The sequence below is a fragment of the Natrix helvetica genome (genome assembly GCF_964273705.1).
Source record: "Natrix helvetica genome assembly, chromosome: 7".
Lineage (NCBI taxonomy): Eukaryota > Metazoa > Chordata > Lepidosauria > Squamata > Natricidae > Natrix > Natrix helvetica.
In genome coordinates, this window is record NC_138558.1 from 76,097,403 (window position 1) to 76,112,571 (window position 15,169).

The 15,169-nt window shown below is 44.2% G+C and overlaps 1 protein-coding gene and 1 long non-coding RNA gene across 2 annotated transcripts in view; one reads left to right on the plus strand and one right to left on the minus strand.

Moving 5' to 3' along the window:
- Positions 1 to 7,932: 7,932 nt before the first annotated feature.
- Positions 7,933 to 8,696, minus strand: LOC309395086. The gene is made up of 2 exons (XR_014175852.1): positions 8,507 to 8,696; positions 7,933 to 8,460 (listed from the first exon to the last, which is right to left on the minus strand). It is a non-coding gene; the product is annotated as an uncharacterized lncRNA (long non-coding RNA).
- A 4,467-nt stretch (positions 8,697 to 13,163) lies between these two features.
- DHX15 (DEAH-box helicase 15) overlaps positions 13,164 to 15,169 on the plus strand; it is a 46,339-nt gene continuing 44,333 nt past the window's right edge. The window contains exon 1 of the mRNA XM_081958968.1: positions 13,164 to 13,321. Coding sequence (XP_081815094.1) covers positions 13,251 to 13,321 — 71 coding nt within the window. The 5' untranslated portion in view covers positions 13,164 to 13,250. The remainder of the gene's footprint in view (positions 13,322 to 15,169) is intronic.

Sequence of the window (15,169 nt, forward strand, 5' to 3'; positions counted from 1 at the left end):
ATCACGTGAAGTGTTAATACTTTATAAGGCCTTGGTGAGGCCACACTTGGAATATTGCCTCCAAATTTGGTCGCCATGATGTAGAAAAGATGTGCAGACTCTAGAAAGAGTGCAGAGAAAAGCAACAAGAATGATTCGGGGACTGGAGGCTAAATATATATAAAGAACAGTTCCTGAAATTGGGTATGTCTAGTTGAATGAAAAGAAGGACTGGGGTGACATGATAGCAGTGTTCCAATATCTCAGGGGCTTCCCCAAAGAAGAGGGAGTCAAGCTATTCTCCAAAGCACCTGAAGGACAGGAGAAGAAGCAGTGAGTGGAAACTCATCAAGGAGAGAAGCAACAAAGAACTAGGGAGAAATTTCTTGACAGAGAGAACAATTAACCAGTGGAACGACTTGCCTCTAAACTCAAGGATGTGGACACTCCCACACTGGAGGCTTTTAAGAAGGGATTGGACAATGATTTGTCTGGAACGGTATAGGGTTTCCTGCCTGAGCAGGGAGTTGGACTAGAAGACCTCCAAGGTCCCTTCTAACTCTGTTATTCTTAAGCAGTCCCTAATAAACCTTACACTTGGTTCTTCATGCATCTTGAAGATGAGTGTGCTATGATGCCAGGGGAGTGCATTCGGATGTGTTTTAATTGTTGTTGTCATTGTTAAGCTTTTGTTTTACTTTCAATAGGGCTTCCAAGTGACTATCCCAAATTGGCAAGCGTATTGCCTGTTTTACTGGTAGTCAGACAGTAGCAGAATACTTGGCTGTGAGTCCTTTTAATTACTCACAACTAATTTAGACTCCATGACTTCAGTTAGATTCCAGTTAAAAGGTGACAAGAGATTTTTAAAAATGGTTGTGGGGATTGGAGAAGATAAATTATTTCACATTGGATACAGTGCTGGGATTCAATTTTTTTTACTATGGGTTCTGTGAGTGTGGCTTGGTGGGCGTGGCAGGGGAAGGATACTGTAAAATCCCCAATCCCTCCACACTCCAGGGGAAGGATACTGCAAAATCCCCATTCCCTCCCCACTCCAGGGGAAGGATACTGCAAAATCCCCATTCCCTCCCCACTCCAGGGGAAGGATACTGAAAAATCCCCATTCCCTCCCCACTCCAGGGGAAGGATTCTGCAAAATCCCCATTCCCTCCCCACTCCAAGGGAAGGATGCTGCAAAATCTCCATCCCCTCCCCACTCCAGGGGAAGGATACTGCAAAATCCCCATTCCCTCCCCACTCCAGGGGAAGGATACTGCAAAATCCCCATTCCCTCCCCACTCCAGGGGAAGGATACTGCAAAATCCCCATTCCCTCCCCACTCCAGGGGAAGGATTCTGCAAAATCCCCATTCCCTCCCCACTCCAGGGGAAGGATACTGAAAAATCCCCATTCCCTCCCCACTCCAGGGGAAGGATACTGAAAAATCCCCATTCCCTCCCCACTCCAGGGGAAGGATACTGAAAAATCCCCATTCCCTCCCTACTCCAGGGGAAGGATACTGAAAAATCCCCATTCCCTCCCCACTCCAAGGGAAGGATGCTGCAAAATCTCCATCCCCTCCCCACTCCAGGGGAAGGATGCTGCAAAATCCCCATTCCCTCCCCACTCCAGGCGAAGAAAACTGCAAAATCTCCATTCCCTCCCAATCAGCTGGGACTCAGGAGGCAGAGAATAGATGAGGGTGGGGCCAGTCAGAGGTGATATTTGCTGGTTCTTTGAACTACTCAGTCTCTGCTACCAATTCTCCAGAACTGGTCAGAACCTGCTGAATCCCACCTCCGATCGGATACGAATTTCACTCTTACTCGTTCTAGAATTACATCAGTTCCTTCTCCCTTCCTGATGCTCTTCTCTTTGGATGGGATGGGATACTGTAGTTTTCATAATGTTGAGCTTGGAAATTGACATTTTAAGAGCAGCCATCAAGCAGGGCAGGCAACAGTACAAGGGTCTTTGGGCAAAACAGGTGCTCCCAAGGCCCAGAGCAAAGCAAGCTTCTGATCCAATTTTTGCAGATGACAAATTTGCAGATGACACTAAACTGGCAGGAATAGCCAACACCGCAGAAGACAGGGGCCCAAAAAGATCTGGACATGCTTGAACAATGGGCCCTATACAACAACATGAAATTTAATGGGGAGAAAAGGAAGGTGTTGCACCTGGGCAGGAAAAACCAAAGGGACAATCTTTGATTGCATAAAGAGAGGAAGAGAGAGAGAGAGAGAGAGAGAGAGAGAGAGACAGAGTGGGAGGGATGTTGAGAGAGGGAGGGAGGGGGAGAGGGAGAGAGAGGAAAGGAGGGAGAGAGGGAGGGGGAGGGAGGGAGGGGGAGAAAGAGAGGATGGGAGGGAGGGAGAGAGGAAGGGAAAGGGAGGGGGAGAGAGGGAGAGGGAGAGAGGGAGGGAGGGAAAGGGAGGGAGGGGAGGGAGAGAGGGAAGGGGAGAGAGAAAGAGAGAGAAATTAGTCTTTCTCTCTCCTTCTTTCCCTCTCTCTCTTTCTCTTTCTTCCTCCCCCCCCCTCTCTCCCCATGTTTATCTGTGTGCGCATATGCTCCTCCATGCCATTTGTTTTGGTCTGCCGGTTGTCGTTTCTCAACAATGAATCTGCTCTTTTGAGTCCCGACTCTCTGGGATTCTAAGAGGTTATTTCAGGCTATGCAGCCTTTGGAAAAAAACGATGCTTGTTAAGTTTCACAGATCCGGGACGATGCATTCGATTTCGTACCCAGTTTTTATGGCATCCCTAAATAAATGTGCTGCACATTAAAGGTAGATGGTGGCAGTACCCCGTAATTGTTGGAAAGACAAAACGCCACCAACTGCTAGGAAAGGAACATTTCAGGGTGCAGCCATTAATATGTGGTCAGAATGGGCACTGTAAAGAGGCAGTTAATCACCTCTTGTTTTGTGATTGCTTATTGAGGGGGGGGGAAGTGCCACATTCCACCCCTTGCTGGCACATTTCATTCTTTGTAATTAGTCAAGCCACAGAATTATAGAAGACGTGTTAAGACTTGTTGGAAGAGAAATCCGGTCTGCTTCCAAGCCTTCCATGGAGGACCTGCACACTGCACGAGTCAAAAAGAGGGCCGTGGAAATATCTACAGACCCCTCGCATCCTGGACATAAATTGTTTCAACTCCTACCCTCAAAACAATGCTATAGGGCACTGCACACCAGAACAACTAGACACAAGGACAGTTTTTCCCCCCGAATGCCATCACTCTGCTAAACAACTAGTTCTCTCACCACTGTGAAACTATTCACTAAGGCTGCATTACTATTACTATTAATCTCCTCATCATTCCTATCACCCTCTCCTCCCACTTATGACTGCAGGATTGTAATTCTGTTGCTTGTATCCTCATTATTTATACTGATATTGATTGTTTCCTGATTGCTTATTTGTACCCTCTGACTATCATTAAGTGTTGTACCTTATGATTCTTGACAAATGTGTCTTTTCTCTTTATGTACACTGAGAGCATCTGCACCAAAGACAAATTCCTTGTGCGTCCAATCACACTTGGCCAATAAAGAATTCTATTCTATTCTATTCTATTCTATTCTATTCTATTCTATTCTATTCTATTTCCTATTCTATTCTATTCTATTCTATTCTATTCTAAATTCTCTTCTTCGTTCCACTATCTATTCTATTCTATTCTACAATGGGAGAAAGTTTCTTATATTTCTCCTCTCTTTTCTGCCTTCCCTCTTCCTTCCCCAAATATTGCTGCCTGCTTAGTTTTCTCAGTTCTCCTAACATCTTGATTTGTGTTTCCTTTCCTCATTGTTCTCCACGCATTCCATAAAGTCTTGCACAAATACAATGCATGTTTGGCAGCTTACCGGGAGAATTTCATCCACATCAAAGGGCTAAAGAGCAGCACAGGTGCAGCGTGAGGAGGTGCCACCTGCCAGCGCCTCCGAGGAGGGCAGTTCGTTTGTCCCCGCTTGGAACAGAATGTTAAAACCTTTATAAAAAGAAAGAAAAACAAATGTGATGGAGTAATGGGGTATGTCTAGCCTAGTGAAAAGAAGGATTAGGCAGTAACATGATAGCCGTGTTCCAGGAATTAAGCAGCTGCCGCAGAGAAAAGGGAGTCAAGCTATTCTCCAAAGTACCTGAAGGAAGGAGAAGAAGCAACGGGTGGAAACTAATCAAGGAGAATTTCAGTTTAACATACTTTGGTCCAGTTGCCCTAATTTAACTGTTTTTGAAATATTTTTGGCCTGAATCTGGTGTGAAATCCAACAGGTTCTGACAGGTTCTGGAGAACCGGTAGTGGAAATTTTGAGTAGTTCGGAGAATCGGTAGCGGAAATTTTGAGTAGATTGGAGGGCCGGCAAATGCCACCTCTGGCTGGCCCCAGAGTGGGGAGGGAATGGGGATTTTGCAGCATCCTTCCCCTGGAGTGGGAAGAAAATGGGGATTTTGCAGTATCCTTTCCCTGGAGTGGGGAGGGAGTGGGGATTTTGCAGTATCCTTCCCCTGCCATGGCCACCGTGCCACGTACCAAGCCACACCACACCCACCAAGCCACGCCCACAGAACTGGTAGTAAAAAAATTTGAATTTCACCACCGGCCTGAATGATTGAGTCTTTGTTGACATGAATCACGGAGAAAACCAGCCGAGAACTAAGGAGGAATATCCTGACAGTGAGAAAAATTAACTGGTGGAACAGAAGTTGCCTTCAGAAGTTGTGGGTGCTTCATCACTGGAGGTTTTTAAGAAGAGATTGGACAACCGTTTGTCTGAAAAGGGTCTCCTACTTGGGGGGTTGGACTAGAAGACCTCCAAGGTCCCTTTCAACTCTGTTATTCTGTAAGATGAGTGACTGGCCAGTATGTAGTACAAAACTCCTGGGCTTTGTAGGAGCTGCTCTTGACTGATTGCTTCTGAGAAATAATGTGAATCATAAATTCGTTCATTCATTCATTCATTCATTCATTCATTCATTCATTCATTCATTCATGCCAAAACAAAGAACAGTTGCAGGAATTGGGTTGGTCTCATGGCATGCGTGGCTAGATACCCGTTCCAAGTTTGGGTTTCTGACATGCATGCATGCACAACGATCAGCTAGCTTTCGTGCATGCAGCAGTGCCAGAAACTGGAAGAGCTGGTCTTCCATTTTCCAGTGTGAGCAGGCGCACCAGCCAGCTGATCCTCACGCATGGGCACCAGTAACTGGAAGACTAGCCGGTCGGTGTGCACTGGAAACCAGAAGTTCATTTTCCAGCGTGCGCACGCCCCCTGGGCAGCTCCTCTTCCGGGATGTGGCCCAGGCGAGTGTGCATGCTGAGTTCGCCATCACTGGTCTAGAGGAACAGCTTGCTTCTAGACATCGTGAAAGCTCCAGCTCTGGAGGTTTTCAAGAAGAGATTGGACAACCATTTGTCTGAAATGGTGTGGGAAGCAATATATCCATCTGGTTCAGTTTCCAAGCTGGGAGAAAGACACTGGAAACACAGAGGCTGATTGGAAAGATGGTTTATTGATGAAGCAGAACGATGTGGATTTGTGGTTGTGGGCAGCTGACAAAATGGAGAGACTTTTTATACTTTCTTGAATGGGGGCAATTTGAACCTTGTTTAAACCAAGTTAATGGCCTTTTAGGTTTATTCCGCCTGAGTAGAGTTCACTTTTTGAGCAAAGTAAGAATTATATGTCACAGGGGGGGGGGGCATCAAGATTTTAGAAATGCTTAGGTGGGGCATGGGCAAAAGAAGATTGGGAACCATTGGTCTAGATACTTGTCCTCGTCCAATAAGCTGTTTATCTGTTTAAGTGCTGACATCTGCTGTGGGCAGAAAAGGAGAGGGGCTGCTTCCTGCCTCTAAAAAACCATGTTTCTCCATTTCTCATTTAGGAAAATATAATATTTTTAAAAAACATTCCTCAAAATATTTAATTCTTCTAGGAGGGTGTGTGTGTTCCCAGAATGGTATAATACGACTTCAGCAATAGAGTAGTAAATGTCTGGAACACTCTACCTCAGGGGTGTCCAAACTTGGCAACTTTAAGACTTGTGGACTTCAACTCCCAGAATTCCCCAGCCAGAGGGGAATTCTGGGAGTTGAAGTCCACAAGTCTTAAAGTTGCCAAGTTTGGACACCCCTGCTCTACCTGATCCTATTGTTCGTTCCTCTAACCCCTGGGACCTTTTACTTTAAACTGTATACCATGGACTTTACACGTTTCTTTCTTTTTAAAAAAAAACTTTTTCTCTTTTTAAAAAAATTTTATTCAGCATTTTTAAACATTAAAATCACAGTTACACTTTCACAGCTTTCTGGTATCGGTATTCTTTTTTTTTTATAATTTCTAATTTTCCATTCTAAGTCCTATTGTTTCATACATGTACCTCCTTTTTTCATGATTATTATTTTTATAATATATATAACATTTACATCTCTATTGGTTTCTGATATATACCATCTCCTTTTGTTATATTTTCTATACAATCATTATGCATTAATTTTACATCTCTTTTTGAGCCAATAATACCACCTATTCCATATCTTACAATGCTCTGTTTCCTCTCTATCCCTACGGTCCATTGTTAATTTATCCATTCCCGCGCATTGTAGCACCTTTTTTATGATCTCTCCATTCGAGGGGATGGTTTTTTGTTTCCAGTTTTGTGCGAATGAGATTCTGGCTGCGATAATTACTATATGAAGCACAATATATTGAATTTATTTGCTTAGATTTCCTTTTATTATTCCCAGAAGAAACAGCTTGGGCTTCGTGTCAATTTTTTGTTCGGTTACTTCCTCCAACCATTTTTGAATTTTAGTCCAGATTTCCTTAGCTTTGGGACAAGTCCACCACATGTTGTAGAAGGTCCCTTAGTTGATAGTTACATTTCCAGCCATTTGGAGGTCTGTCGCCTTACACGTTTCCTAAGAGGTGCGCAAAGGTCCGCAAAGGAGGCGCGCAGAAGCCCACCAGCCTGCCTACCGTCCCCTGTCCTACTGGCCCCATTGCTATGTACTCATATTTATGTGTTTATGGCTATGTTTTGCTTTATTTATATCCATTTATTTGTGCCATTTTTCATGTCTTCATGTCTATTGTCTATACTGATGCTTGTTTCCTTGTACTTGTCAATAAATAACAATAAATAAATGAGACCCCCACCCCAATTGGAATCGGGACACCTGTGGATTTTGGTTGCAAGCAGAACAGGGAAAACAAACACACACAACTTGGCTCAGTCAGGACATGCCTTCTAAGAGAGGGCCCGATTTGGGGAGCCGAAATTCAGGGGACCCTCAGCGGGTCCGAGGACACCCTCCCTCCTGCAACCCCCACCCCCACCCCACCAGCCAGAGAAAGACTCCCCCCCCCGTTTCGCGCGTAAGCCGGAACCCTCGCGCGGGGGGCGGAGCTTCCCCGCCGGAGGCGTCCTGGGAACGGACCCAGCCCGTTGTCTCCCTCTTTGCAGCCCCCTGCGCGCGGCGCTTCCGGTGGCGTCCGCGGCTTCCTTCCGGCCGCCATTTTAGCTGCTGGGAGAAGGGAGGGGCGACCCGCCGGCCGAGGCGGGAAAGTGAACCCGAAAGAGGAGGAGGAGAAGCAGGCCGCGCCGGTTTCGTTCGGGGAGGCCGGGCAGGAGCTCCATAGGCGGCTCAGCCACGATTAAATGGCGGGGGGGGGGAAAGGGGGGGTTGCAGGTCTCTCCTGGACTGGCTCCCCGCCCCCCCCATACTGTCCTCTATATATAGTCCTAGGTATCTTTCGCTTTCCAGAGAAGAGGAGAGCCTAATTCGCAGGGAATACAGAAGAGAATGAAGATTAGGAGAGTAGAGTAGAATAGAATAATTAGAATAGAACAGAATGGAGATTAGAATAGAGTAATTAGAGTGAAAAATGAATGATTGGAATAGAAAAATAATTGGAATATAGAAGAGAACGAAGATTAGATTAGAAGAGTAGAATAATGATTGGAATAGAATGGAAAGAGAATTGGAATAGAATCAAGAACGGAATAATGAGAATAGGTTGAAAAATAGAAGAGAATGAAGATTAGAATAGAGAAATAATTGGAATGGAATATAGAAGAGAATGAAGACTGGAAGGGCAGAATAGAAAAATAGAATAGAATGTAGAATATAATAATTAGAATAGATTGAGAAATAGAATAGATAAATAATTGGAATAGACTATAGAAGAGAATGAAGACTAGAATAGAAGCAGAGTACAGCAGAATAGAAAAATAATTAGAATAGATTGAAAAATAGAAGATAATGAAGATTAGAATAGAAAAATAATTGGAATGGAATATAGAAGAGAATGAAGACTAGAAGAGCAGACTAGAGCAGACTAGAAAAATAGAATGGAATATATTCTATTCTGTACTCTGCTTCTATTCTAGTCTTCATTCTCTTCTATATTCTATTCCAATTATTTCTCTATTCTAAACTAGAATATAGTTTAGTATAGTGAACTAGAATAGAAGTATAGTGTATAGTATAGTATAGCATAGTGAAGACTAGAATAGAAGCAGAGTAGAATAGAAAAATAATTAGAATAGATTGAAAAATAGAAGAGAATGAAGATTAGAATAGAAAATTCTAAATGAAGAATAGAATAGAATAATTAGAGTAGAGTGAAAAATAGAAGAGAATGAAGTTTAGAATAGAGTAGAATAGAATAGAAAAATAATTAGAACAGAATGTAGAATAGAATTTATTTATTTATTTATTTATTTATTTATTTATTTATTGGATTTCTAAACCGCCCCCTCTCCCAAAAAGGGACCCCAAAAAGAGAATGAAGATTAGAGTAGAATGAATAGAATAGAATACTGTCAAAAATAATTAGAATACATGTGGTTATATGTTATGAAAATGAAAAAATAAAAAAACTATAAAAATAATTAGAATAGAACAGTGTTGGGCAACCTTTTTTTTCAACTGAGCCAAATCTCGCCAAAACCACGATTGAAATTTATTTTGAGAGCCACACTTTTAAAACCGAAAATACATAGGATGGTACACTGTTTTTAGTTTCAATAAACTCTGGCATTTGAAGCACGCAAGTCTTAAAGCTGTCAAGTTACAAGATCCTTGCATCCCTAACCCTTTAGGAAAAAAACCCCAAGGGGTCTTCAAACCTGACAGCTTGAAGACTTGTGGACTTCAACTCCCAGAATTCCTCCTCCAGTCATGTTGGCTCAGAAACTCTGGCATTGAAGCATGCAAGTCTTAAAGCTGTCAAGTTGCAAGACCCTTGCACCCCTAACCCTTTTGAAAAAAAAACCAGGGTCTTCAAACCTGACAGCTTGAAGACTTATGGACTTCAACTCCCAGAATTCTGAGAATTGAAGTCCACCAAGGGCATCAATCATATTAGCCCAGGGATCTGCAAAATTGGCTCTTAAGACTGGTGGACTTCAACTCCCAGAATTCTGAGAGTTGAAGTCCACCAAGGGCATCAATCATATTAGCCCAGGCAGGGATCTGCAAAATTGGCTCTTAAGACTGGTGGACTTCAACTCCCAGAATTCTGAGAGTTGAAGTCCACCAAGGGCATCAATCATATTAGCCCAGGCAGGGATCTGCAAAATTGGCTCTTAAGACTGGTGGACTTCAACTCCCAGAATTCTGAGAATTGAAGTCCACCAGTCTTAAAACAGCCACCTTTGCAGACCTCTGTGTTAGCCCAAAGCCTGGCGCTGGGCGGGCCTTGCTCCCCCATTGGTGGAGCCCCAGGAAGCGAGGAGAGAGAAAAAGAGACGGAGGCAAGGAGCTTCTCCCCCCCCCCGCAAAAATATTATCAGGGAGCCGGCGGGCAGTAGCAAATTAGCTGATCACGCGGCGTGATCAGCTAATTTGCTACTGCCCGCCCAGCTCCCCAGTTAGATTTTTGCTGGGAGGGGGCGGGGGGGGGGAAGCTCCTTAGCCTGCGTTTCTTTTTCTGCCTCCTCGCTTCTCGTCCCCGCCCGACTTCAGGATCCTCCCTAATCATTGTGGATCGAAAAGAAAAAAGGGAAAGAGGCGCTTGTTTTGAAGTGCCCGAGAGGAGGGAGGGGAGCGGGCGCTTCAAAACAAGCGCCCCTTTCCCTTTTTTCTTTTCGATCCACAATGATTAGGGAGGATAATAATCCGGCACACAGAAGAGCCGCATTAAAATGTGTAAAGAGCCGCTTGTGGCTCGCGAGCCGCTGCTTGCCGACCACTGGAATAGAACAATAGAGAAGAGAATAACTATTAGAAGAGTACAGAAGAATAGAAGTATAGGAGAGAAGAATATAATTAATTTTATTGTCATTTTGAATGTATGCTAATCAGCATACATTAAAATGATTTTGTTTTTTGCACACAGCTACAAAAGTTGGTCTCATGCTGGAAGGGTTGCTATGCTGGCAAAACATTTGAAGACCCCTTTCTATCAGATGATGGGCCACAGTGTTAACTAGCACTCTTAAAGTCCTGAATGTAGTAAGACCTCAAAGTATATATATTTTTCTGTAGGGGTTTGTGAAGCAGGTAGCAAGGGCATTAATGTGGCATCCTTTTACAGCCTTCGTTGGAGGAATCAGTAATTAACTACTGTTTGGTATATCGCTTGGACTTGTTGAAAAGGAAGTTACCCTGTTGGCTTGTGTGACTAAAGCAAGATGAGAATGATTCTGGCTTCATATATCTTTAAGCTTTGGGGTGCGGTGGCTTCCCTGAAAGCAAAGAGTTTCTTTCTTGTAAATTTTAGTTTGAAAGAGTGATGCAGTTGTGATAAAGTACTATCTGGGTCTTTACCCTGGCTTGTGGCGAGGGAAGTCCTCTTTAATTATTGTGTTTGCTATATTTTCTACACACAACACCCATTAAATTTTGTTACAAGGTTCTTGGATTGTTGGGAGTCAGTGGAACAGAAGTTGCCTCCAGAAGTTGTGAATGTCCCAACACTGGAAGTTTTTAAGAAGAGGTTGGATAACCATTTGTCGGACGTGTAAGGTTTCCTGCCTAAGCAGGGGGTTGGATTAAAAGACCTCCAAGCTCCCTTCCAACTCTTGTTATTCTATTCCCATTCCCATTCCATTCCATTCTATTCTATTCTAGATTTACCGTATGTGCTCAGGGCAGCGTGTTGAAATGCAGCATGGGATGAAATTTCTTTGGTAGGATTGCTAACAGTGAGGTCTCTCACTTTGCAGAAGCTGCACAACAGCAAAAGGGAAATTGAGACTTCTTTGCTAGAATTTAAACTACCAGCCTCTTATCCCAAGAATAGTATTTTAGAAAGAATAAATTGGGTTTCATAGCGGGTTGTCTCAACAAAGTTTAGCCATTTCAACAGAGAAATGACCACACGTTACTACTACTTCTCGTGCCATATCCATCATCAAACGTTGGCGATCATGTTGGCAATCTTATTTTTGTCAACAGCCACGTGAAAAAGTGCTGCTAACCAGCCCCTTAGGTTTTGAAGCCTTGATGTTCTTCACAGGTGGACCTCGTTTGCTTTCAATTTTTTCCCTGGAGGATTAAGTGAAGGATGCCATATTTTTCTGGATGTGGCATCCCATGTCCAAAATATTCTAACTTTTGCTTTTTAATGGCTTTGATGATTTCCCTTGGCTTTCCCAGGCAGCTTATCCTCTCCTCTTTTGTGATTTTGTTAACCCAGTGTAAGGTTTGAGAATATGTTTAGACCCATAGAAGTTTTAAAATACATCCAAGTCACAATGAGACAAAAATGAGACAGATGGAGGCTTGAACAACAATCAGCATTTAATCTCTGATCAAAGTTTAAAGACATGATGGTCAGTTCCAAACACATCCAAGGATATGCAGGGAAGAAATACAAGAGGGGAAATGCCTTCTTTTTACCATTAGAAATGTTACAAAGTCAGTAAAATCCCCCAATCCTATTCCTGCAAAAGGATAGAATACTTCCTCATTAGTGCTATCTTCTTCCTTTGTTCTCACGATTGACCACTTAGCTTCCCATTGGACATCAAAGGTGGCAGTTTTACAGCTCCATTCCAGGGTAAATTCTATGCCCATAGATTGCAGATTGGTAAGAGTTCAAATGGCCGGGATCACACATTTTGACATTTGCCAGATATTTTACAGACCCCAATAACAGTGTTACAGGAAGTTAGTTGCAGGAAACAAATGTTTCTACTAAAACCAACAAGTTTCTACTTATTCCAGTATATTACATTCTGGTATATCCTTATTACTATTCCCCTTCACCAGCTTATACATGTTACTACAGATAGTCCTAACTTACAACTATTCATTTGGATCTTGGAATCCCAGTGGACAACCATTTAAATAGGAGCCAGCTGTGTGCAGCAGCTGCCAAAAAAGCCAACGCAGTCAACAGAGGGATAGAATCAAGATCAGGTGAAATGTTAATACTTTATAAGGCCTTGGTAAGGCCACAGTTGGAATATGGCATTCAGTTTTGGTTACCACAATGTAAAAAAGATGTGGAGACTCTAGAAAGAGTGCAGAGAAGAGCAACAAAGATGATTAGGGGACTGGAGGCTAAAACATATGAAGAACGGTTGCAGGATCTGGGTGTATTTAGCTTAAGAGAAAGAAGGACTAGGGGAGACATGATAGCAGTCTTCCAATATCTCAGGGCTTGCCACAAAGAAAAGGGAGTCAAACTATTCTGCAAGGCACCTGAGGGCAGAACAAGAAGCAATGGGTGGAAACTAATCAAGGAGAGAAGAAACTTAGAACTGAGGAGAAATTTCCTGACAGTTAGAACAATGAATCAGTGGAACAGCTTTGCCTCCAGAAATTGTGAATGCTCCAGCACTGGAAGTTTTTAAGAGATTGGATAACCATTTGTCTGAAGTGGTAAAGGGTTTCCTGCTTAAGCAGGGGGTTGGACTAGAAGACCTCCAAGGTGCCTCCCAACTCTGTTATTTTATTCTATTCGGTGACTGATGTTCACTAAAGAGGTTTGGCTCGTTCTGCCAAGGAAAAGGATTTAAGGAGAAGAGCCCCTTCATTGAGTTGACAGGGAGAGAGGAGCCAGGGCAGAAGGAGAGGGAAATGCACCAAAAGCAGGCCGGAACCTTCGCGCGGAGGCGGAAGTTCCCCCGCCGGACGCCAATTGGGGACGGACCCGGACCGCTTTTTTTCCTCTTCCCCCCGCCTCTGTCTCTGTCTCTACCGCGCGCGGCGCTTCCGGCGGCGCGCGCGGCTTCTTTCCGGCCGCCATTTTAGCTGCTCGCTCGCTCTCCGGCTGGCAGGGTCGGCGTCCCCCGCCGCCATGTCCAAGCGCCACCGCCTCGACCTCGGCGACGACTACGCCTCCAACAAGAAGCGCGCCGCCTCTGACGGGTGAGGGGAGGCCGGCGGGACCGGGGGGGGGGGAATGGAGGTTGGCGGGGGCGAGCGCCGCCTCTCGCGCGTGACCGTGTTTGTGTTTATGTGTGTGGGGGGGAGCAGCGTTAGGGCCTGTGGGCGGTGGGGGAGGGGAGGGGGCTCCCAGGGCGGTTTTGAGGCCGCCCCGAGGAGGAGGAGCCAGGTGGGGGGGGACGCGGCCTTCTGGGCAAGGCCGGGGTTGTGGCGATTCCTGGGCCGCCCACGTGCTCTGCAGCGGGGATCGCGGCCTTTTGGAGGCTCCTTCCTTGGCTTGAGAGGTCCTTCTGTAAGCCCCGACGGGAGCAAGGTTACGATGTCTGTACAATGCCTTTGTGGTGCCTTTATTTAGTGTCTTTGTAATGCCTTTAAATAGCGTCTTTTAAATGTCTTCCTGAAGCCCTTAGGATAAGTATAATCTTTATTGTCATTGTACTTGAATACAACGAAATTGGTTGTATTTGAAATGATGCCTTTATAGCGCCTTTATATAGTGTCTTTAAGGCCTTTAAATAGTGTCTTTTTAATGTCTTTATATAGTGTCTTTAAGGCCTTTATCATGTCTTCATGAAGCCCCAATAATGCCCTTATAATGCACTTTAGGGCCTTTACATAGTGTCTTTTTAATGTCTTTATATAGTGTCTTTAATGCCTTTAAATAGTGTCTTTTTAATGTCTTTATATAGTGTCTTTTTAATGTCTTTATATAGTGTCCTTAATGCCTTTAAATAGTGTCTTTTTAACGTCTTTATATAGTGTCTTTAAGGCCTTTATCATGTCTTCATGAAGCCCCAATAATGCCCTTATAATGCATTTTAGGGCCTTGACATAGTGTCTTTAATGCCTTTAAATAGTGGAATAATGGGGACCACCTTTGGTGGGAAGGTCACAGCGTTCCGTGCCCCTTCGGCATTGAGTCATGCTGGCCACATGACCACGGTGATGTCTTCAGACAGCGTTGGCTCTTTGGCTTTGAAATGGAGGTGAGCACCGCCCCCTAGAGTCAGGAACGACTGGCACAGATGTGCAAGGGGAACCTTTACCTTTACTGCTATAAACCAAGGCCTACAAATTTGTACCTATACGTGCAAAATGAACACTTCCCTTCATGTAAGGCTGATTGGATTTTCATTGTGAAGCCTCTTTCTCAAGGCCTGTATACCATTAAACGTGGTAAACTAAGAGTCACATTGTGGTGATTTGGGCACCAAAAATAAACAAACAAACAATGGACCTTGTTTGCGGCCATTGAGAGCTGTTTTCACCTTCCCAACTTTTTCATTTAAAGTTATTTTGTTCTGGTTGACAGTGATTTCCATACTTGCTATTGTAGTTTTTTTTTTTTTTAAATGCTTCCTCTGCCCTCACTTGAATCTTTAATATTGACTTGAAATTCTTTATCGGCCGACCATTTTGTTGGATTTTTTTCAGCATTGCTCCTGGACACCTGATAAGCACTTCTGGGCAAATCTGTTTTAAAATATACACTTGCACTTTGGTTAGCGAAAAATGCATGATCATGTGACCCTGGGCAATGCTGCAACAATAGTTGTAAGTGTGAAAAAGGGCACATTTTTTTCAGTGCTGTTGTAACCTTGAACCAGTCAGCACAGGCGTACCGGAGTCTGCCTGGAGCACCGGATACCGTTCCGGTACAGTGCTCCGGAGGGCCGACCCTCCCGCCCGAGCTCCTTACCGGTCTTTTAAGTCTTCGGCACTTCCGTGCATGGCGTATACAGCGCCTGCACTCCCCTCCGCTGAGCAGCTGGAGCGGTGCAGAGCCCACGGAGGTGCTAAGACGCATGCGGGCACTGCGCGTGTCCATGT